Genomic DNA, 24,584 nt, shown 5'->3' with positions numbered 1-24,584 from the left:
AGGTGACAGAGTAAGAACTGGAGGTGTGTTTCTAGGACCTTTTCACCTCAGAAAGCATGGTATGAATGGAAAGTCACATGCTAACAACACAGGGGTTGGGGGAAAACTGCATCCACACAGCACATGCATGTCCACGTGTTCTACTGTGTTAGAGGAGAACGCTGGGCTGCTCAAGAGTACTGGACACTGATGAGGAATGCAAGCCACTGCAGACACTGTTCTGGAAGGACAATCATGGAGAATACAGAACACCAGTGGAGAACTCAACACGGTCAAATAAACTAAAGGCGAAGGCCCAGCCCCTGGGGACCAGTCACTGATCTTACCCCAGGTGTAGCAGTTGGGAGAGGGACACTGTCACTTTCAGTTGGCTTTAAGAAATCAAAGATTGAAATGTATTAATGAAGGGGGAAGGAAGCAATGGCTCAGGAAACATTACCCCCCTTCCACCAGTGTGTAGTTAGTGTCTTTGGTCAACACAGCTGCTCCTTCCCTGAGAAAACACCAGTCCCTCACTCTGGAACTGGACTGGAGGTGGGGACAGTGGCTGACAGGAGCAGACACACTACGCTAGTCTAGCTTCCTCCAGGGGGTTGATGTGTCAGGTGACTGGTCAAAGACTGTGGTACAGACCTTAACCGTCTTTAAAGCTCTGCCTCTCTGGCTCAGTCAAAGGAGCTGACCTCCTGCAGCAGCCCCCCGAATGCCTCTAGCCATGGGGAAAAGTGTGGCTCTGCCTGTGGTCCCCACACTTAAGCACTCTATGTACTCCACTGGATCAGTGCCTCTGCTGAAGGGCTGGAAGACCTGGTCTGTGTGCAGGACAGAGGCAGGCTTCTCTCCAGCCAACTGCACTGCTTTGGCCTGGCCCCAGCCAGGCAAGCACAGAATCTTCAGGACTCTGGAAGGACATCATGAGGCTGGCTTGCCTGAGCCTGCCTCTCCCAGGTCCAACTGTGTGCCTGGTACCCTGGACCTAGGAGCACACCAAGGATTGGTGTTCATTTGCTCTTTCACCCTCACAGAGGGCTGAGCCCTTCCTCGCCACTCGGTGCTCACCATAGTACCTACAGGGAATTGCTTAGAAAATACAAAGAAGCTGTCTCTCCCCACCACTATCACTTCCACTGAAGTAGTGGGTCTTCCTGGACAAAGGAAAGGACATTGGAGGTTCCCAGCCCAGGCTTCCTGTGGCAACACACAGTAAAACTACACAGGGAGGTAGGTGGGCACGCTGCTAGATGGGTCCTCCCCTGGAGATGGGGGAAGAAAGGCTTGGTTCTTATTCTGATTCCTGAGCCCACAGAGAAGAATTTTATGGACTTAAGAGGTAAATGGGTTCGGCTATGTCAGCCATGCCTGTAACTGAACAGAGACTCTGGACCCAGGAACAGGTCCTGATCACCAGAAAGGGCTCTGACCCACCTGGATGGATGCTCAGGACAGGAGCTCTGCCATAGGCATGTCAGAACTTAGGGTCCATCAATTTTGTTTATATCTATTATCGCCTCACCCCAGAAGTAGCGACACATCATTAAAGGGATGAGCTTTTTTTTTTTTTTTTTTTTTTTTTTTGTGTGTGTGTGTGTGTGTGTGTGTTTAATTAGACAGGGTGCAGGGTTGAAGCTTGGGTTGGCCTCAAACTCTGACTCCCCCTGTTCTGGGGTTATAGGTGTGAGCCACTATGCCTAACTTAGATCACAGGGTTTTGTGTCATTGTTTGCTTTTTAATTTAAGACTATAACACACACAGGAATTAGTTTCCCAGTACTCTTGTCCCCCACAACGCTCTCCCTAAGGGCTATGGAGAGGAGGGCCACCTGACCAGGTAGCTGGACAGTGCACATGTGAGCATCTGTGTAGCTCTGTGTGTATGTACACCTCCATTTGTCTATGCTCAGAGGACTGGAGGGGGCAGGGCAGAGCCCTCTACAGCTATGTGACCGAAATCCCCATAACATATGCGGGATGTGCAGCAGCAGAGTCAGCTGCTTTTCCTGGCTATCCATCATCCTTGCTCCTCTGCGTTACTCCATGGCAGGCCATTCATGATCCTCTTTATTTGGGCTGATAAAAGTTGGCTAAATCAACTTTGGAAATGTGTATCTTTTTAAGTGTATCTGAAAGATGACAATCATCAATCATTAAATTTAAATTCAAACTCCACCTCCTACATACTGGGATCACAGGTGCAGATCACAATATCTAGTCAACTTTTTATTGTTTTTGTTGTTGTTGTTTATGGAGAGGAGAGGAGACAGCATCTGTCAGGAGACAAAGCAGTGGACCATGCAACACAGGAACAAAAGAACAAAGCACTTCAGGCTGCATGCACCCCCAGAGTGGCCTGAAACATCATGGCCCCTGCCACCACACACTGTAGGGCGGGAAGAACTGCTATCAGGGAGGATGTATCTGACATCAGTGGGGGACCATGCAAATTGACACAATGTCTTCCAAACTGAAAGGCCCCTAGGATGGCTTTGCTCCATCTGCAGAGAGGGCAGCTGCTCTGATCCTGGGCTGCACTCTAAAGTGACCAACGCCCAAGCGCCGCCCAAGCTATTTCCTAAATTGATCTGGGTCCTTCTACACTTCAGGAATTTTTAAAGCTACCAAGTTATTCTAATATGCTCTCAGAGTTGAGAATTTTGGTCCTTAGCCCATAGTGATGCTGGGCCAAGTATTCAGCAGATAGGCCACTGCAACAGAGTAGTACAGAGAGTAGGACCACTAGGAAAGCCCACTTGGGCTGTTACAGCTGAGCAAGCCTTCGGGATCTGATGAGGGATCAGAATTTGGATGCAAGGGAATGAAACACCTCTATCTTCTTTCTAAGGGATAGAGGAGGCACAGTGGGAACCAAAAGGTAGAGGATGGACAAGGAGCATAAGTTACCTGGTACTATGCTCAACTTTTCAGTCACCCATGGATAACACTAGAGAACCTGGAGCAGGGGAAAGACTTGCTCTCCACATGCCTTTCTTATCAAGAATGGCCTCAAGGACCTGGACGATCTATGTTCAATAGAATTTCATTGTCACCTAAAGGTTTGGAACGGACAGCTTCAGTAGCTTCTGCTATTGCAAGGTCACATTCCTCAGCCTGGTCCCCAGCTACCATATGGGGCTGAGAGCCAAACTGTTGTGTCTCATTCTGACAACAAGCTGAATGAAACAGTGGGGACAGTGTCCAAGCCGGGCGCTTGACAAGGCTCTGAGAGTGAGCCCCCGTCGAGTTTTTCTATGTTCTTTGATAAACACAAAGCAGCCAGTTTCTAAGCAAGACCACTCTCTCCCAGGCAACAGTGGGATGGAAAAAGTCTGACTGTCAGCAACACCCATCCCTGGGCCAGAAAAACTGTTGCTTGATTGTTTTAGAACTCAAAGAACAAACAGGCATCGGCGAGAAAGCAAAGTAAGTCTGTTAGTGTCATCCAACATTTCAGTAGCTTGGTGACATCACAACCAAAGGTGAAGAGGACAGGTCTAGGAAAGCTATCACACCATGAGCAAACAGGTTGGGGAGCATGGAGGGGACAGAAGGATGGAAGGGACTGGTGAGCATGCAAACAGGACAATGCAAAGGGCCATCAAAATTTTTTGTTGTTGCAAAGACTACAAACAAGTGAGAGTTCTTATTTTCCAGGTCAGATTATTCATTCCAGAAGGCTGTGCTAGCAAATCACAAAGCCAATATGACTTGACCAAGCAAGCCTGAGCCCAGGCCCTGGTCAGGGACAAGGACATACAGGAGAAGAAACAGTTAAAATGACCATAGATGATCCTTAGCAAGTCCTGTGACACTCAGCAAAACACCAAAGGTGGGAAGCAGAAATGAAGTATACAGTCTCTAGAAGCATTTTTGCTTAACGACTTCACCGTATATATGATTATATATACTTGCCGCTACAATTTTCTAAAAATAAAACCAACATGAAAATCAATTAGGCAACAGAAAAGGAAGATCAACAGAGTCTGGGGGAGAGAGCATAGCAGGTTAAACATCACAAACATGATGCTGATGACAGCTCAGACCAGCCAACAATGGACCAAGGGTATCCATGCTCAGTTGACTCCCGACGTCAGGACAAGGCCACTGGGGATGTGACATGCGTTGCTCTCCTGGGGAACTGTTTGTGTGTGTGGAGGGAGGGTGAAGGAATAAACATCCCCATCCTGAAATATCTGTAATGTCAGAGAATAAGAATGTTCTTTTTGTTTTTTAATTGTTGATTTTTCCCAGAGCCTAGCTCCAGCCTACAAGTGGTAGATGCCCAGTAAAAGTGGTGTTGAAGATGGGATAAATGAGCAGGGAGTATCAAGGGACAGTGGATGGACACAGATCTCTGTAGGTAACCCAGAGTAGGAAGCTGCCAAGGCCAAGGCTACAGAGTGTTTGGTCTCAGAATACAGCTAGCCAGGGAAATTCACTGACTGCCAGCAGGTTTGGGAACTGGTAATATTCCCCAGTGTGAGTCTTCAACAAGAACTGGACATCATGAAAGAGGCCTTGCACAGACATGTAACGTAAAGCGCTAACTGGACACTTACACGTAGACCTTCCCCATCCACAGAGAAGCAGGACCGCCCTGAGACACTGACAGGCAGGGCCAAGGAAGAGTTGAAGAGCAGGACCAGCACCCAGCCCATGAAGCAGGTGTTGCCTCTGAGTGTACCAAGTTATACTAGCTAGTTAGCAGGTAGGCAGCATGAGACAGCTGGGTGTCTAGCTAATGAACAAGCCTCAGCTACATCCTGGTACCCAGAAAATATGAGTTTATGACCTCTGGCTCACCACACCTAAAGTCTGCTAGAATGACGACAGTTTAGGTGTGCTACCATCTGTCATAAGACAGTTTAGGTGTGCTAACATCTGTCATAGGTTGTTTCTGACCCATGGTAAGTTCTTTGAACACAGCACAGACATTTCAAATGCCCTGAGATGATTAAAGCTGTCAGATGTCACGCCACACGGCAATCAAGGTAGGGTCCTGCTGTCCTTTCAGCAACAACTGATTATTTTACACCCAACTGACATTTACATATCATGCATGGAAATTTTATAGCTGCCTACAGAGTATGTCTTGTAAAGTTGAATTTACGTAGTCTAGGCTTAAGGAGTTTGGGGTACATGTACTCAGGCCAGGCCTAGCAAAATGCCATGTTAGTATCTTGGCGTGGCATGGTATGGATTTGTGGTGAGGGCTTACATCATACTCTGGTGGCCATGGTATGGATTTGGTGTGAGGGGCTTACATCATACTCTGGTGGCCATGGTAATATCTGATAGTCTATTTTACACAGTATACAGGAATACTGCATGAGTAACAGTGCATCTTCATAACCCATTATTTAATAAGTATTTTCATAAATATTTACACAATTTTATTCTCAGCAGATATACCCACTCTGCTGGACCTGAAGACTGAAATAGGGCAGGAACTGATAGGGTGGTGGCTGTCCAACCATCCACACTGACTAAAGTCAGCCTTGCTGCACCAGTAGGCATCCAACAATATCATTGTTCCATTTGGTACAGGCAGTCTAGGTACCAGGATGGACCTGACAATCAATCCTCAGCCCTGCATACATCAGCCAGGCAGAGCTGAGCACTGGGGTGGCAGCAGGCAGCACTGGACTCGCAACACAGAGCAAAAGTCGACACCACACAATGGTACTTGCCCAAGTTCTGCTCACCGCCTTGCGGGACATGCACACTGACATACGTCTACTAAAGCCTGCTGATGAACTTGAGCAGGCTCATGGGCAGGGCCCTTTGCTGCCTGCTTGGGCTGGGGGCTTGCTCCACCCAGTATGTATGTGCTCCCTTGTCAAGAAGAAACTACGTGTGACAAAGAGGGCAGCGGCACTCTCTTGACGCACACCGGCAACACTCTTTGAGGACTAAGAGCTAGTGTTACCAGCTAGACTCAGCAGACCCAAGGCTAGGAGGATAGTGGCAGCAACTACCTCAAAGCCAGGCGTGGCTATAGGGGTCTCCTGTGCCATCACAGAACCATGTGGGCACTAGGCACACACTACCGACTCCATCCTGTAGCTGCAGACATTGGGATGCAAAGCAGTCAGGAGATCTGTTAAGGTTACCTAGCTAGAGAGTGATGGCGCCCGTGAGACTTGAGGATGAGCTTTTAAAAATAACTGTTTTACCTCCAAAGTGGCAATCCTATGCTTTTATCTCCATTTCTTTAGGGGAACGGATGGAGACAGGACAAGGGATGGGAGACTACAAATTGACTTTCATCGTTCAAAATGAATTAGTGCCTGTAGTTTTTATGGGCATGGGGATTCACAGGCGGGCCTTCTAGTCTCTTCTATGCCAGAATTAATGAAAACAATCACGTTAAGGACACAAAGTTTGCTACTTACATTCACTTCAGTTATAGCAATATCAACGACGCTACCAACAACAATTAAGGCATCAAAAGTGTTCCATGCATCAGTGAAATAGTGCTGTTAGGCAAGCATTCAGAAGCCACAGAGGACAGGAAGCACAACAGGAAAAAAGAAGAAAAGGACAGCGTTAACAATATGCCACTCGACTACTTGAAAAATCGCCCCAAGACAAACACATCATCAATACGTCACTTTGGATGGATTCTGACAGAGCAGATGGAACAACCGGAGACACCCTATCTTACCTTGCCTATTAGTGCCTGGGGTCAATGGTGCCAGAGTCAGCCCTGCAAAGGTGGCTTGTGTCTGCAGAGGCCTTGGGCTAAGGCTCTACTCTAGAAGGTTCTTTCCCACAGTCTCTGTGAGGAAATGTCTAGTTTCCGATCAAGTATGACTGGGGTCTGTGACTTGTCCAGGTGATGCCACATCAGGGCAGGGAGCAGAATGTGCAGACAGAAGAGAGAGGACGCAGGCCACACAGGTGCATACTTACGTCGGCTTCGCTGAGGGCCACGTCTATAATGCTGCCGATTACGATGAGGGAGTCAAACGTGTTCCAGGCGTCACTAAAATACCCCTGGACAGAGCAGGCAGGGGCAGATGTTTATGAGCACTTATGAAGGGAACATCACACGGATCACACGAGGGGACACATCCGAGTCCCCTCAGCACCCATAGCAACCAGGGAAGGGGTCAGGAAAGCCAAAGGGGAGAGAACAATACTGTCTACTGGTGGAAAGGGGTACAGAGGGGTGGTTGTGCTCCTGCATGTGTGAGAGAGGGCATGAGTGAGAATGGGCACAGACGTGCACACACATGCGCACACACACATGCTCACATGCACATGTGTGCACCCTCTCTCTCTCTCTCTCTCTCTCACACACACACACACACACACATACACACACACACACACACAAACACTACAGGTGTATGGCGGCCCTGGGCAGATAGAGGGTAACCCAGCCCTGCTACCCAGAATATTCACCCTAAGTTCTGGAGCTGAGGGAAGAATGAGGTTCCTCCATACTTCCAAGAGTCTCCAAGTGCCCTTCCTTTGTTTTCCCACTTAATGCCACTAGGTGGCCAGCCCCCCTCCCACCAGTCCAGCAAAGATAACAGGCCACACAGTGCAGCAGGATTCCCAACGGCTCTTGGCTTACAGGACACAGGGTGACTTATCTAAAGGTCATAGCTTATAGGGAGACAGACAAAGAGATGCACAGAGCCTCAGGGTAGAGCCAAGGGCAGAGAAACTCTGAATTGTGACATTAAAAACAAGCCAAGGCAGGGGAAACAGACTGAAGGGTGGAGAGGGTGCTTCAGGGGTCTCAGATGGCCCATGGTCTCCTTCTACCTTGACCTTTGCTTTTCTCTATTTTTCCATCTTCCAGCTTAAGTATATTCCTCTGGCTTTCTCAACATCATCCCTGGCTCTTTCCCTGATACCTCTGCAATTCCCTTGACCTTAATCAGTTCAAATCCACTTCCTCCCTTGAGCTCAGACAGATGCCAGCTCCTTCGTGGAGCTTCCCAGGTCCTTCTGACTATCCACAATCTATCATAGTGACCACACCTTTCTCAGGCCTTCATCCAGGTCTGCCATGCCAAAGCCTTCCGAGAATGAGGACCACATAGCTTCTGTCGTCACCTCCAAAGCCTTGACTCTGGTCTGTGTCTGAGACACATTCATGTCTTTCACCACAAACTTGTACCCTAGTGTTTCCTGGCTCCCAATTTCCAGGTTCTGGTATCTTGTATCCGTTCTAATGTACCGGTGACTTGTAAATTTAGATATAATTCTGTGTGACTTATGCCTTTGAGGATCTTCACACTTCATGCTTAACTGGTGCCTGTTGACTCCCGACACCCCCTAGAAAGCCACACTGGACGTGGTGGTTACATTCTGTACAGAGCTGGAAGCTTCTAGTTATGGGGCTATACTGTCAAGATTTGTCTATAAGCCACCTTCTATCTTGAAAAGGGGGAACATGTTTTAAGGATACAAATTCAGGTCTGAATTCTACAAAGAGGGGTTCAGTATGTGTACAGTGGGTACATTTACAGACAAATACAGGAGGTATTTTGAAGTGTCAAGGTCCAGAAGCCTGTGATCAAAGGCAAGCCTAGAGGAAGCCTCTACAGAGGCTCGGCCTTCTGTGGCACTGTGGAAAAGGGGGACATGCTGCCTCCTAACAACTGGAGTGGGATGGCTTACTATTTCCTACTAACAGCACCACCATCCATCAACAGGAAGTCATTCATTCTGTTTCCCTTTGTTACTATTGACAATGACTCCCCAGACTCAACCTTAGTCACTTCTGATTGACTCTTGGTCTTTCTTTTACAGTCATGGTGTCTCTTGTACTTGCCCCTTACTGGCTGGTGCTCAAACAGTTCTCTCAGAAACTCAAGGAACTGATGGTGCTCAAACAGTTCTCTCAGAAACTCAAGGAACTGACAAGTGGAATTGTCCTGCAGGAAATTCAACAGGCCTGTTTGCTTCGAAGTACAGCTCACACCTCCTTTGCTTGCTTTTCATGAACACAGGATTCTCAGCTGGCCAAACAGGGAGAAGACAGGCACCCGTGAGGACAGACTTGTGATGTGAGGCAGGATAAGGAGCTGGCCCCAAGACACAAGACAGCCTGTTTCCTTCTCGAGGTAGTCCCCTGACAGCAGCATGGCCATATGAAGCCTCCAGCATGACAAAGTCCTCTTAAATTATTTATATTGTTGCAAGTTCTTCACTTGGCAACAACACTGCAGACTCTGGTGATGGGCAGGCCCTTCTCTTTTCCTCACTGAGTGGCCTGCAGGGTAGACCGTATTCCTCAACCCAACACTCAGACTACAAGCACTCACAGAGTACCAAAGACTGAGTCCCCTTCCCTCACTTCCTGACTGGCCCTGGATCACATGCTCTACTGTTCTCATCTTGCCTGACGGATCTGCCGGCGGTGGTTGGCTCCACCTCATGTGCACTGCGCAGCAGCCCTATTGTTTCCACAATGGTCAGCGTTCCCACTCTGGGCCATTCCTGTCTAGGTATAAGATATTCTTCATGGAGCCTTTTCTGGTACACTGTGGTGGATAAAATCCCTCTGAATCAGCAATATAAGGGCCAGCACTCAGGGAACCTTTTATAAATCTGAAAAAGAGAATCTTCCACAGTTTCAAAATGGTGCCCTGCCCAAATCCCTACGTTGCAGACTGAAGGTTGACGTCCCTCACCTACAACACGGTGTGAGTGACTGGGCACCCAGGCTCTGGCCAGGTGCCTCCAACAGTCCAGGGGAGGCAGAAATGCCAGCCCTCCCTTTCCTCCCACACACTGCTTCCCTGTTTAGCAGCCTCCTAGTTCATGAAATCACTGCCTTGGCAGCATGACTCAGCTCCTCCACCCTTCCTACACTGGAGACACCATGGTTCCTCACACAGGGCCCATCCCCACCTACTCTCCCAGCTGAAGGAGTGACACACTCTTCTATAACGGATCTCTGAAGCCAGGGCTTCTCAGGGGAAGCCAGCAATCAAATTTTTCCTCCCTCCCTCCCTCCCTCCCTCCCTCCCTCCCTCCCTCCCTCCCTCCCTCCCTCCCTCCCATCCTTTCTTCAGCTCTACGGCCTGCAAAGAACAAGACAGACAGCCACATGTAATAGCTTTTATTAGTCAGAAATAGTTCTGACTCTGGCATTTAAGTTATTGTGCTAGTTGGTTAGTTTTTGTTTGTTTTTTGTTTTTCTCAAGACAGGGTTTCCTTGTGTAGCCCTGGCTGTCCTGGAACTTGCTCTGTAGATCACTAGTTAGTTTTAATTGTCAGTTGGCATGAGAAGAGAATCTCAATGAGGAATTATCTGGATTGGCTATGCTGGCAAGACTGTGAGTAATTTTCTTAACAGAGTTAACTGAAGGGGGAAAGCCTACCCTGGGTGTGTCAGCGCCATCTCAAGGGTTGGGTCCTACAGTGTGTAAGTGTGTGGAGGTAGCTGCTGACCTGACCAGCTAGGACAGAGGGACCTTCACCAGTTGCTTGGTAAGAGAACTGGGCTTGCCTCATGAGCACCAAAGAAAAAGAGGGGTTTTAAAGGCCAGGTGGGACTTCGGGGAGACCCCTGTGTCTTGGTGGGTCCATTCTCCTTCCATTGTCTGGCACAAAGTAATAGAAGCCATCACAGCAACACTGCTCTTCAAGAGCAAGAATGCTGCTGCTGTCATCAAGGTTCTCTGGATCATAATTTGAGGTCATCTGGGGCCATGAAAAATGTCTTGCTGAGCAAAACTACAAAGCAGTGCACTTTCTGGTAGAACTCGCCCATTTAAATGCTCTGATCTACAAGCACTGGCTGCAAATTAGCTTCTGTAGTGTCAGAGTATTTCCTATCTGTCCACATGATACTAGACGCTTCTCCCAGGCTTGGAGACTCACTGGGCCAAGCAATGTTCTACAAGCCACTGATGCACTAGCCTTAGAGGGTATGTGCTCAGATGCACACTCCCAAATACACATAGGCACACATGTATGCACACAAGTAAGCACACACTCTCACACGCTCACATGTTGTGGGGTGTGCGTGTTCTCCAACTGTAGAACTCAATCACTGGGCACAGGAAGCCATGGCACAGAGTTGCTGGGAAATGTCCCATGGGATCGTTCCATGAACATTTCTCAAGAACTTCCCACGTTCTGACTCTGCAACCTTTCCCATCAGTTCAGACAAATATTGTTCAAAGAAGTATAGGCAAAAGAGAAGCAAACCGAAGTCCCCGAGGAGGTTCTGATGAACTTGGAAAAGGAGGGAATGTTTATGTAGGTAGGTATGGACAAGTCACAGTACGTAACATCGCGCCATGCGTAAGGTGCCAAATTTGACCCCACTGCAATCACCCCAATTAATCACTTACAAATTTCCTTTCTTTTTGGTCCACAAAGATCCGATTAAAGATTACCTAAGAATTACTTCAAATTGAAGAAAGGAACAGGCTAGAATTCAAATTCTGTATAACTGTAGGCTACACGAACCCAACCCTTTTGGAAGCTATACCATAGTTATTGGATGCCTCCGCACGGAGTACGAACACCTAGGCACCAGGCTCTGTCAATCTCTCTTCTGAGAGTCAGGGTCTATGCTAGGAAGGAGACCGCCCCCCATGGCAGCTCAGCTCAGCTCTTCAGTCTAGGGCTTTAGAGGGAAGGAACATTGTTGCTTGGGGATGGTGGTAATGGTGTAGCAGGGGCATAAGCAGTTTCCAGCATGGGGCTACATGCCAGGCACCCTTGAAACGCTGAATGTAATTAACCCTTACTGTCCACAATAGCCTCCAACAACTGGACTATGAGTCTCCTGATAGAACAGAGGAGGAGAGAGGGGCGTGGGGCAGTGAAGGAACTTGTGATGGGCTGAGAATGGATTTCAGGTGTTTCACAATTGTGACCTTTGATGCCGAGCTACATGGCTTGTGATGCCACAGCCTCTGGGCTTTGTGGGACTGAACTGACTCCCCCCCCCCAAAGGAGGCACAATGGAGTCACTCCTTCAGTGTGGTGTAACACAGTTCACGCTCATTTCTTATAAACAAGAGGACTTTTCTAACTCCAACAGAGATGCTGTAGCAATGAGGGGTAGCAGAGCTTTCCATAGAAGGTAAAAAGGAAGCTAGAGGCCAGCAACAAATAAAAACTGCCTTCGTACTAGCAATCTCAGAGTGAAATCAGGGTCAAAGTCTTTCTGATGACTATCAGACACTCCCCCAGTGCTCAGATAATGGGCTACATTTTCCTGAGCCAGCATGACATGCTAGTCAAAAACAGAAAAACCAGCTTTTTCAGTCATAATCTGCCTACATATTCCCAATTCTCTCCTCTCTTTTTCTCAGAATTGTTTTCAAAAGGTTTTGTTTCTGCACATTTATTTTCCCATGTGTATACAGATGTCCTGATCAAATTTTAATGTTCTCAGGTGGTAACCTACTTAGTTACCAGAGCAATTTAGCGTAATTCGGCAGCACAAGGCTAAAAGGAAGCAGGTCCTTCTCTGGGGTAATTCAACAACAACCTCTGCAAAGCGGATTCAGCAATTTACCTTGGGCTTAAACGCGATGACTTTCAGAACCATCTCAACAGTGAATACCCCCGTGAAGACCATGTTCAGAATGTCCATGGCATCGTTGAACATCTTGGACTGCTCGTAGTGCTGCGGATGAAGGCAAAGCTGTCAGCATTTCAGGACATCACGTCCTTGCCAAGGAGGTCCCCTGCCATCTGCACCCTGGGGGCACTTCCCACCCTCCAGTATAGCATCTTCTCCGGGCAATTCAATCCCGTACTGCAAGGGCATATGGTGAATGTCCACAAAACACAGAGTGGGTGTCCACAACACGGTGAGGATGACTGGACGATGGAGGCAGTAACATGCCCATTCTTTCAGTTCAAGGTAAGGGGGAGTCACCCTTTCTCTGTTGGGAGTGACGCTCAGGTCCTTGACTAACACACTGCAGATACCACCCAAATGTCTATGGATAAAGGTAGAATTGGATTAGTGATAAATCATATACTATTTAGGTTTATGTCTTATTAAAGGTGGTATTACCCAGGCTTTACACCTTCCCCTAGAGCAACATACAGATCTTATCATTTTTAACTCTAAGAACGTGTGTGAAAATGTGTGCTTGACTATAGACCTGTCTTCTGCAAAGAACCCAGAGTTTGGTTTGCTTAAGTTCTTTAAGCCTGGGCAGAATCTGGTTGTAGAGCTTGGTTCTTATTCCCTGATCTAGTGTCCTATCTAGCAGACAGTAACTGTTGAAGATTCACTGTTCTGCAATCTGACTTGGTCAGGGTCAGCAAGAAATTACTGCAATTCAGGTCAATATTTAAAAAAAAAAAACAAACCACCAGGCGGTGGTGGTGCACGCCTTTAATCCCAGCACTGGGGAGGCACAGGCAGGCGGATCTCTGTGAGTTCGAGGCCAGCCTGGTCTACAAGAGCTAGTTCCAGGACAGGAACCAAAAAAAAAAAAAAAAAAACCTACAAAATCTTGCACTATCACACTGGGAGCCCCCGAAGACAGAAATGTAACTTGGGTTTTCCTTTTCTACACTGAAAGCCGCTGTGACAGGTGCAGACCAAAGTGTTAGATATGGGGCAAAGGGGCTGGAGAGTGGCTCAAAGGTTAAAGGCACTTGTTCTTACAGAGGGCCTGGGCTCAGTTCCCAGCACCCACATGATGCTCACAATCATCCATAGCTCCAGTTTCAGGGGAGTCAACCCCCTCTTCTGACTTCTGTGGGCACCAGGCACATACATGGTGCACATACATACATGGCAGCAAAACACTCATACATGTGAAATTAAATTTAAAAAAACCTAAAACTAATTTCAAGGTGTCAGACTTGACTAATTCATCAGAGTCCTTTGTCCTGAGGAGGGCGTAGAAGACCTCCCACATCACTCATGCCATGGCCTGGGGTAAGGTTCTCAGTGCCACCAGCTGGTAAGGACAGAAACCAGGACAGAAGCTGTGGCATCAGGGCTTTGGTACTCAGTCACTCTTGGGTCTCACGATCCACACTGATCGCCACACACACACGGTCCACGGAAGCACTACCCACAACTCTGTCACCCAGATAGCCCCAAACATAAAAGTGACCTCATGAGTCCACCACGAGAACAGTCAGGAAGAATGAAACTCTGACCACACTAGAGTCAAACCCCTTCTCAAGGGAGGTGGCGCATGCTATCCTTGGGATCTGGGGTACAGGGCTGCGTGGCACACCGAGACCTGGTCCCTGCAGTGACCTCCATTTTTACCTGCATGGCCAGGCAGAGCGTGTTGAGCATTATGAGGACGAACATCATGTATTCGAAGGGCGAGGAGTTCACCACATACCAGAACTTGTACTGGTAGGGGTTTTTGGGGATGTATCTCCTTAAAGGGCGCGCTTTCAAGGCGTATTCAACACACTGACGCTGCAAAGATAGAAAAGGACAAACATGGGGGTTTGAGAGCTTCCAGGGAAGGGGCACACAGTGGTCGTCAGCCTAAAGAGCTCACTCTGGCCCTCAAGGAAATGACCACGAACAACAGTGAATCTCTGGGAGAACCTAGACTTTGCCTTGTGGTAACTTCGGAAGCAGGTGGAGCAGCCACTGTGCTGGCTCAGATTCTGCTGAGCTCTGCAGTGTCTCTGACTAGGGGTCGGGGTGGGGGCCTTGGACCAAGCCTTGTCAGGGTCTTTCCTGGCCAGCAAGTGGTGATGCAAAGTCTGCCTGTGTTGTCCCCCACAAGAGGAAGTCAGCTAATGACAGGCATGGAATCTTCAACAAGCCCAGAGGCTGAGTTTACTTCCTGAGGCGGGATCCTCTCTGGATCCTCTACCAGATCCATAGAAGATGCCTGACCAGTCTTAATGGGGTGAGAGCTTACCATGCTCACCTCAGCATCTCCAGAGAATGGTTAGAGTAATCTAAGGTTGCCTCTAAACACACCACTGGTCTTCTACTTGCTCTGGGACAGACATTAGTTCCTTTTTGTAGCAAGCTGAGAGGGATCCTCCAGTTGACCCCTGCCTCCACCCTTCCCTCCACCCCTTCCTCCACCGCCCTACCCCTCACCTTCAGCTTCATTCCAGACACAACAGGTTTCAGACAAGTTCTCTGTTTGGAATTAGTGTCATTCTGACTAGGGAAACCAGAGTGAAGCTTATATGGGACTTCTCACACACATGTAACCCTAGCTCTGCATGGCTTACCTATCCTCGTCTTCACCCATCTTCCATGAGTAAGCAAAGAAATAAGCCAAATTCTCCCAGTTTATCACTGGTAGGGGTTACAAGGACACTCTAACACAGCAAAGTTCTTCCACAAACCAAGCCAGCATGCCCCCACACGTGGTTACAGCTGCCACCTCGGCAGGGATACCGCATATACCATGGCCACCCCTGCAGGAAGCCTGCACTGCCAGATCATTCTTGCTCACCAAGTCACCATAAAAAAACAGAACACAGGAAAACCCTCAGAATAGACTTGCAAACTCATATGCTAAAGGTTCAAAACAATGTGTGTGGGGTAACTCCTTCATAGCTTCATAAATAATCTCTAAATAGAACAAGGAGCCAAGATCCCAGGAGCAGAGATGAGCCTAATATCACTGAGCAGGTGCAGGGCAGAGCAGGGCAAGAGCACAGGCTCCTGGGTTCCTTGCTTTACCACAAAGCCAGAGTCAAGGCTCCTACTTCTACCACATCAGCCAAGACAGGGAGGAGACGACAACGCCAGCAAAGCCACAGTCCTCACACTTCCTACTGAATGACAGCATATTGACTGAAGACAACTGTGGTCCCCAGAAGACCTCTGGGAATATTCTGGCTCCCTACTGGAGGAAGAGGATGCCAGCTCATTGGGTGGGCAGAGACCACTGCGCCTTGCTCTACAGCTGTGCCCTGGGAGCACAGGTGAGAAGAATCAGCCCACAACAGCACAAAGGTGAAGAAAGTTTCCACCAGCAGATACCAAAGAGCCACTCTATGGGGACTGTGTGAGTCTGAGTGGCTTCTGGCTCGGGGTCACAGTGCAATGCAAGAGTGGCAATACTATACCATCATCACTGGTCAGTCATGGCCGTGGGCTGTGGCTTCAGTCCTCTCTGCTTCCCCACCACAAGCTTGGGGACTGGTTTCCCCAGTCACAGTCTTTTCTGTGTCTGGTGACTAACTCTGCATAGACTCAACATAACTGAGGGTGTGGTCTGAACGGGACCTGAGCTGGGGCAAACCCTCTCCTCTGTGTAGCAAAAGCCACCGAATGAGGAGGTGTTCTGCTCTTGCTTTGAGGGGCAGAAACACGAACAGCGTGTGACTTTAACCTGATTTTTGTCGAGCTCACAGTTCTTATACTCCTTCTCTCCCTGCTCCTGGAAGGTGACGATGACAAAGCCCACGAAGATGTTCATCATGAAGAAGGCAACAATGATGATGTAGATGATGAAGAAGATGGAGATCTCCACACGGTAGTTGTAGACTGGACCAACATTCTCTCCGTTTGAGTCGATAGCTTTATACAGCAACCTGGAGAATAGTAAAACTGGGTGAGAACCTGCCAACCCCACAGTCCAAGCAGCCCAGCCCACTGTCCCACAAGAGGCTCCCAGAATTCCTCGGCACAGTTGTGGGGGATGGGACACCAAAGCCTCTGAGCACAGCCTGGTCATGGAGGCATCTTAAGCCTTGGGTCCAGATAGCTAGTATCTAGGTGAGGGGTTACCCAGATATCATCGTTCAGAGACTATCTGGAGAACTGAAAACTCAAAAGGATTTCACAGTCAACAATGCAGCCTTCTATTAACAGATAAGAGAAAAAGAACATCACACTGCCATATGGAAGGCACTGATAATTACGCGTGCACTGACAGACACCCAGTACCCAAACAGGATTTCTCAAGTTAAGGGGCGTTCAAGTGTCAGACGGAACTCTTAAGGACATTACCATAAACCTCCCCAACTTCAACCAACCTATTCTAATGCAGTCAGTTCTTCTCGACCCCGCCCCACGTGCACTTCCACGCCCTCTCTTTTTATCTCTGCTTCTTTCTAGAAGGGCAGATGTTACTGCTATCCCCTTCCTATCGATGGTCAAGAAGCAGCTAAGTGCCACAGTCACAGTCCTCAGGCACAGAGTCCAGAGCTGGGCTCAGGCACTTGTAGCTCCAAGCCCCAGGCTAGATCACATCCCATCAGCTGCCCCAATAGCTCACTAGGGCACATTGTCCCAAACCTGGCATCACCGCAGTGCCTGGCTCTTACTCCACACCTTTTCTCCTAGATCAGCAGTTCACTGAAGCTGAAGGTTCTGAGAATGTCAGTCACAGTCACCCGAGACTCCTGGCAACCAGCAGGGACCAGCCTGGGCACTCCCCTCCTGAAGCTCCTGTGTGCATGGCACATCTGAAGGGAGCCAACAGAGTGCCGGAGATCCCCCTCTGCCTTTTATTTTCTTCCTTCTGGTATATTAACTAGCTCAAACCCCAGCCATTCATCCGGACCCTATTCCATACTAGGTATGATTATGTGACATTTCTATTAACTCTAGGCTCTGAGGGAGGAACAGTGCCACGGTCATGTGATTTCCTCCACGTTGCCTAATGCAGCATGTTGCATGGAGTTGATATCGAAGGCATAATTTAAGAATGAGTGTTTTAAGCACCCTCATGAAAGAAATGTCATGGTGGCACGCTCCATGCCTGGCACACCTTAGTGTTCACGATGTATCACAGTGAGTGAGAGAATGACAGTTTGGATGCTGTCAGATACTCTCGAAGAACACCAGAAGGGCATCTGCCAACAGCATTTTACACAGCAAATGCCTCTCAGGACCTCCTAAACCACACCCAGAGATGCTGTCCCAGGCCTTCTTGACTGAAGCCAGAAGTAAGATGCAGACGTTTAACGCCTGCCTGTTCGGATGGAGGAGCCACGATGAACAAGAAATGATGCATGCATGGCTGCCCAAAGCTAGTCACAGGTAAGCTTGCTAGCGGTGAAGAGCAAAAGTAGAACCCCTCTTTTGGAAAGATGACAGCCCAGAGTCCCCAAGGAGCAATCAGGGGCCTCATGTGGAGACTGGATATTCTTTGTACTTACGCAGGCCAGCCCTCGAAAGTCGAGACGGTGAAGAGTGCCATCATGGCTGAAAGGACATTATCAAAATTGAAATCACTGTTCTGCCAGATCCTCTCACGGACCACGGGACTGTCGACATCCCCATCCTTATAAAGAATGAAAAGCCCCCTAGAGAAGAAAGGAGTTGGAGTGGCCTTAGCTTCACATATGGCAGCATTGGGTCAGAACATCGTATGCAGCCCCAGCCAGGCCACACACCTGAGCACAGCCCAGATGGAGTTTCTCCTTTGCTCCTCCACATTTAGTCTGCTCTATACTTCAGGTAACTTGCCAGTAACGACTAGGGGGAAAGTGCATTCTCCAGGGCAGGAGTGGCTAGGGATCCAGGGTGCCCCTGTTAGCAGTCAGACATGACCCAACAGTCAATGCTTCTCACATAAGAGAGTCTAGAAATACATGTAGATGAACCAATACTTTGGCCAAAAAGTATTGAGAAGCAAGCCAATGTATACGCTTACACACATGCTAGTTTCAACAAATCTCATCCCTCTCATACCATTGATATCTTCAATCTTCTTTCCAAAAGAATTCTGTAATCAATGTCCCATGCTACTTCTTACAGAACTGTGCTTGTGGGAGGAAGCCACAAGGTAAAGCCTACTGCTGTTACTTCACAGCGATAGGCAGCTGGGGGAGAGGCCCACAACACGACACCGTGGCTGCCCTGATCCGCTTGGTGAGGGGGCGGTGCTCTGCGCCCCTCGGTCCAGGCCAATAGCATCACTGGAGCCATATGTTGTCATCGGAAGATTATATCTGATGCCCCATGGTCACAGTAATTGTTCAAGGAAACCCGAACCAATGCATACAGGGCAACAGCTGGACCCCAGCCAGTTGTAACTCAAGGTCAGGGACACAGATTTTCTATAGTCTTAAGCTCTGGGCAGTGTATGCATGGACTGAGAATATTCTGTATTTACCGAACATCTTAGAGTATAAGGTGTGAACATTTCTTGCTGTTTCTCCATTACTGGCCATTGTGAACAGAAATATGTCCAAAATGTGGACAAAAGGAACAGGAGCAAAGAAGTCTTCCAAGTCTCATAGGACAGGGTAGCCCACTCCTGAACACTGGGAACTGAGCTGCAAGTCTGGCTTGGGAGAACACCATCCAAAGTCCACTTGGAGAGCAGGGAAGACACTGGTGACCTCTGGTCACTGCTATTTCAGGATTTCTTCCCTCAGTTTATAAGATCTATACTAAGCAGCTAGAGCCATCTACTCATTTTGGGGGGTGATAAAAATGTTTTAAACCTTAAGAGAGGTGCTGGTTCTCAAATGTGACTACACTGTAATTTCACGTCACTTGAATTGCGCCAGGACTTGGGAACAGAAACAAAGTAAAAGATCACCATCCTTGCAGGCATGAGCCGATTGGGCAGGCCTCTCGCTCCCGGACCCAAACCCCTGAAGTGCTAATGTGAGTGACTCTATTTCTTCCTCCAGCTTCCCCTGCCTGCCCTCAGGATACCCACCTGCATTCTTCTGGGTTACTTTTGGCCTCGTCTGTGCAGCGATAGAATTTCCCCTAAATACAAAGCAGACAGAGAGTCAATGGAGGGCTCTTCTTATAGAAACCAATCCCAGCCCCAGGTGAAGGGTCCCCCTACCTTGAACAACTGGACCCCAATGCATGCAAACATGAACTGGAGCAAGGTGGTGACAATCATGATGTTGCCGATGGTTCTGATGGCCACAAAGACACACTGGACAACGTGCTGGGGAGAGAACAGAGAGAGTACGGAAGGCTGCTACCCCCCTTCCTGTTTTAGTCATAAGTCAACGCCAGGCGGCTTCTACGCTTGGGTGCCTCTCGACATGAATATCTAACTATTCCAACCTTATGCCTGGTTTTCCTGGCTGCCCACTGATGAGTATTGTCAATACAATGTGTGCTTTTATTTTTATTAATTTTTTATTACATTTAGTTATTACATGTATGTACATGCATGTGTGTATGTGGAGGACAACATGTATGAGCTGGTTCTCTCCTTGTTCAGTTCCTTGCTTAGAGCCTTAACCCACTGAGCCAATCCCCGGTCCAAGCACACTTTTTATGTGCCTTTTCTTGGGTTTCCTCCAAAGAAGTTGGTTTAACTGAAAGAAACACCACCTGCACGTAGGTACACAAGACACCTATCCCTAAAAGAACTCACAGAGGCGTCAACCCTTTAGCCTGTTGTATAACCCATAGGAGAATGGAGTACAACTTAAAATAAACATGGAGAGATGCTATTGATAAAGGAGTAACAATTATTGTAATTGCAATGACTAATATCTCCCATTAATAAAATGAAAGTAATTTTGCTGTGTGGATGTATGTGGATCTATGCCCCCATGTGCATGCCTGCTCATGTAAGACATCGGAAAAGGACAGCGCATGTCCTGCTGTGTCAGCCTCTACTTTATATTCTTGAGACGGGGTCTTTCATGGAACTCAGAGCTACGACAGCCACCAGGAAGCCCCTTGCTGTCTCAGCCACTGCACAGGTAGCACTGGGGTTACAAGAGCGTGAGAGCATGCATGGCTTTTTAATAGATCTGGGGATCTGAACTCAGGTCCCAGTGCTTGTGCAGCAAGTGCTCCTACCTGCTGGGCCACATTTCGTTTTCACAATGACAGCACTAGGCAGAGGAAGCTTTTTTGGTGGAAAGGTTCCACTTTGAGCCTCAGCTCATTTCCAGACTAGAACAGTTAGTAACTGCAGGCATCTCCAACCCACGCTAGCCTCACTCAAGAGAAGGGTCAATACCTTAAGTCCTTTTGCTCTGTTGATTGCTCTGAGGGGCCTCAAGACCCTCAGGACCCTGAGAATCTTCACAACGGAGATGGCGCTGGATCTGAGGGAGGACAGAGGTAAAGGTAAGAAAGCAAACGGCACGTCGCAGGGCAGGATGGGAGCCTGGACATCAGTGACATCATGTGGCCATCTCTTTAATGACATTACATAACCATGTGGAGTTGAGCTGGTCTCTCTTCAGGACTTCAGTCGGTCCCGCTCCTTTCTGCCACCAAGCAGGCCTCCTGTCTCCTGCTCCTGAGGGAGCTCAGGCACACAGCTTGTCTTCACAGAGGCATTAGGAACTGACTTTGTTATTTTGATGTAAACACTAGTCTCCTGACATTTAAATTTTAATGTTTAAGTTTGGGGACCTATGCTAGGGCATTAAATCTGGTAGGAGAGATGGGCAGCACCCCCTAAGCAGCACAAATCCCGGGGTCGGGGGTAAACAGTGTTCTCCTCCAAGGATGGGAAGGAGGGCATGACCTGAGGGGCAGCTGGGAAGGCCTCGCAGTGAGGTTGCATCAGGTGGCAGGAAGAGCCTCATCAGTTGTATGGGAACAGGTCGTGGTGAGGCCCAGATAACCTGAGAGTTAGCATGAGGGGAACAGGTAGTGATGAGGCCCAGATAACCTGAGAGTTGGCATGAGGGGAGCAGGTAGGTAGTGGTGAGGCCCAGATAACCTGAGAGTTAGCATGAGGGGAACAGGTAGTGATGAGGCCCAGATAACCTGAGAGTTGGCATGAGGGGAGCAGGTAGGTAGTGGTGAGGCCCAGATAACCTGAGAGTTGGCATGAGGGGAGCAGGTAGGTAGTGGTGAGGCCCAGATAACCTGAGACTTGGCATGAGGGCTTTGGATCTGTTGCAGGCTGTTTGAGTTAATCAGTTGGGTGTGGCTGCAGCACCGGCTTGGGAGGAAGTGTGCAAGAGGAAAAGCTGGGAAGAGCAGGGACAGCTTGAGGGTTGGTGAGAACTGTGAGAGGATTAGATCGAAGGTTCGACTGGCAAATGAATCCAGAACTTCTTCCCCAGGCAGCAGCTGCAGCAACAAGGATGGCCGTTCTAGGCCAGAATCCTTGGTTCTTGTTAGGGCCAAAGTGGGCCTCAAAATAGCAGTGCTGCTGACAATGTCCTCACCTACAGCCTGGGCTCAGCTCACATTGGACGCTGACTGGATAAACAGAAGGAAACTTAAGTAAGTTAGCTAAACTTAGTTTAACTTAGGAAACATAACCTAAACTTAGCATTTGTCAGAAGTTGGGTTTCTATTTGTCAAGAAAAGCCATTACTTCCCTTATCTGCCCCAATGGTCAACTACCTTGTGCAAAGGGTTCCTGGTTAACCCAAACAGCCTGCGGCAGACCAAGCCCCACCAGCTAATTCTCAGACCGTTCTGGTCAACACCCCTTCTCCTGCCGCTACCCATTCTCATAAAACTGACAAGGCTCTTCCTTCTGGTCACTGTTCTCTGCCCTACCCCGGAGGCAGCCCAGCCATTGATGCTCAAATAAACCGTTCTTCTTCCCACAGAGTGGTCTAGATCAGCGCTTTCACTGTGCCTTGCTCATAGTCCTCTCCAGTTCCCTTTAGCTATGGGACTTACTACATGTGTGCTCACATTGGGGTACCAGCAGGCAGGGCCAGAGCAGAGATTGCTCACAGGCCAGCGGGAGGCTTAAGTGACGTCACATAAGTTGCAAACATGGTTGATGCCCCCCGGGACTGCATAGGGTAAAAAGACAGCACTCAGCCCCACCAGAAACTCTTAGCTGCCCCCAAAGGTTATAGCCACTATGTATCCTGCAAACACAGGAAGCGGAATGGGGTCCCGAGAGCTCGCCAAGGCCAAGTTCTTGCACTGAAAGAAAACTGCCACCCAAAGAGGAGACCCCGAGTTTCGGACCAGGCCCGAGGGGAACCCAGTTTGCTCTCTCCTAGTTGAGATGTTTTTCATTTGCTGATGAAAACCAGTCTCACAGAAACAATAAAGTCAACCTAGCAGCAGGTACAAGACAAATGGACACAGAAAGAGACAGAACTAGGAAAGCAGGAATGGCCTCAGCGCTTTCTGACGCGGGGCAAGGAAAGCCATCCTGGCTGGAGTCATCAGACGGCACCCAGCTTGAACGAATTAGGTTCAATTCCTTCCGAATACTTACTGAATCCCAAATGACACCAGAGACACTCCAACAACCAGCATGTCCAGCAGATTGAAATAGTTCCTGCAGAAAGCCCCTTTATGTAAGAAAGCTCCGAAAGTTGTCATCTGTAAACAGAATCATGCACCATTTACTTCCTCCTCCTCCTCCCCTCCGGGGTTCAAAACCATTAAACAAGAAAACCTGGGCTCTTCACAAAATCTTGACAGGAGCACAACTCTGTTAATGACTGCCTACAAGGAAGACAAACACAACAGGACTGAGTGGCTGTAAGACCTACTTCACAGTAAGTTATAAAAAAAATGGAAAGGGGTAGCCGTCCAATGAGAGAATTCAAGTAAGAACACAGCTCTGACATGTGCAAAGAGCCTGCCTCTGGACAGACATGTGGCTATGTTGGTGAGAATGCCAAACTGAGCTTATCTATCCAGGGCTGGCCTAGACTCTCTAAGGTCATGGAGCACACACTGCCTTCATTAAACCCCCTCAGCGGGAGCTGGAGGCAGCACCGGGCTCCTGCATCCTGGGGTCCTTTCCCCCTTAACTTAGTTGCTCCAGTTGTAAGGATTTTCCAGTTTCCGCTTCTCCCAAGACAAGAGATTCGGTAATATCAGGTGTAGCAAGGAGGTGGCTGGATGGTGCTACAACTAAGCGCCAGGTTCGTTTGCATATTAAGCAGCAAGCACACAGAGTGGGCACTCTGGTGTGGTTTCTGCTGGCAACAGGAAGAGCTCAAAGGGCAAGTTCTCCAGATGGGAAGATACAGTGTTAACCCAGGATTTCATCTGGCCCAAAGCCCATGACTGAGTGCTCATCTGACAACTCAGAAAGGCAGATGGTAAACAGAACCTCAAGTCACCCGTGGAACAAGGCTTCTTCATTCAGCTTAAGAGAGAGGCAGCAAAAGGCAAAAACAAGGACCTGGGGTGGGGTCCTGGGTGCTTTGCACCACAGACCTTACGGCAGGGCTGTGAGCCTTGGCCACTGCTCCGCCATGATGAAGGGAGGACTAAACCTGAAAATACTGGCTTGCTTTCAGGTAAGAAAACTCCAAGTTCTCTAAGATTTGAAACAGAACCAAACATATTTGGGGTGGGTGGTTCTGAACTCATTATCAGTGACACAGGGGATGCTCCCTGTCCACACTGAGGTTTCCTCAGCAGAAGATTTTGTGAGGAGCCCGCATCCCCAGTTGCCCAACATAAAGTACATTTTTTTAAAGGTGCACACACAGAAACTTCCAAATACTTTAAAGACAACTATGTTTAAAATGCTTCATTTCTCAGCTTCTTCCCACGAGGAGTTGGCTGTAACAATCGAATCAGAAAGCCCAACTCCTGGAGGCTCTTAGCTGTGCCTCCAGACCTCTGATCATCTAGGAAGGAACTTCCCCCTGGGGTGCTCACAGTCGGGACAGAGGACACACGATGATGTCACCTGTTAGGGCATGCATGGGCAGTACATTCAGATACACCGCTGGTTTGTGCAGATGTAAGCCCATCCCATTGCAACAGATACAGGACATCTCCACACAAGTAGACCCAAATT

At 48.5% G+C, this 24,584-nt stretch overlaps 1 protein-coding gene across 9 annotated transcripts in view; it reads right to left on the bottom strand.

Moving 5' to 3' along the window:
- The window catches only part of Cacna1d (calcium voltage-gated channel subunit alpha1 D), a 300,492-nt gene that overhangs the window by 41,449 nt on the left and 234,459 nt on the right, over positions 1-24,584 (bottom strand). For 6 of the 9 annotated variants that reach the window (XR_009057169.1, XM_057770881.1, XM_057770882.1 and 3 more), the window contains 10 exons: positions 23,037-23,143; positions 20,847-20,934; positions 19,704-19,811; positions 19,569-19,621; positions 18,055-18,201; positions 16,281-16,482; positions 14,228-14,386; positions 12,500-12,610; positions 6,910-6,993; positions 327-371 (listed from right to left, as the gene is read on the bottom strand). Coding sequence is in view for 8 of the 9 variants with exons in the window: in XM_057770881.1 (XP_057626864.1) it covers positions 327-371; positions 6,910-6,993; positions 12,500-12,610; positions 14,228-14,386; positions 16,281-16,482; positions 18,055-18,201; positions 19,569-19,621; positions 19,704-19,811; positions 20,847-20,934; positions 23,037-23,143 (1,104 nt within the window). In the remaining variant the exon portion in view is untranslated. Of the gene's footprint in view, positions 1-326; positions 372-6,389; positions 6,474-6,909; positions 6,994-12,499; positions 12,611-14,227; positions 14,387-16,280; positions 16,483-18,054; positions 18,202-19,568; positions 19,622-19,703; positions 19,812-20,846; positions 20,935-23,036; positions 23,144-24,584 lie in introns of all 9 variants that reach the window. The other 3 variants (XM_057770887.1, XM_057770880.1, XM_057770886.1) reach the window with 1 other exon arrangement.

The sequence above is a fragment of the Chionomys nivalis genome, chromosome 5 (assembly GCF_950005125.1).
Source record: "Chionomys nivalis chromosome 5, mChiNiv1.1, whole genome shotgun sequence".
Classification (NCBI taxonomy): Eukaryota; Metazoa; Chordata; class Mammalia; order Rodentia; family Cricetidae; genus Chionomys; species Chionomys nivalis.
This window is presented reverse-complemented; position numbering and strand designations above follow the sequence as displayed.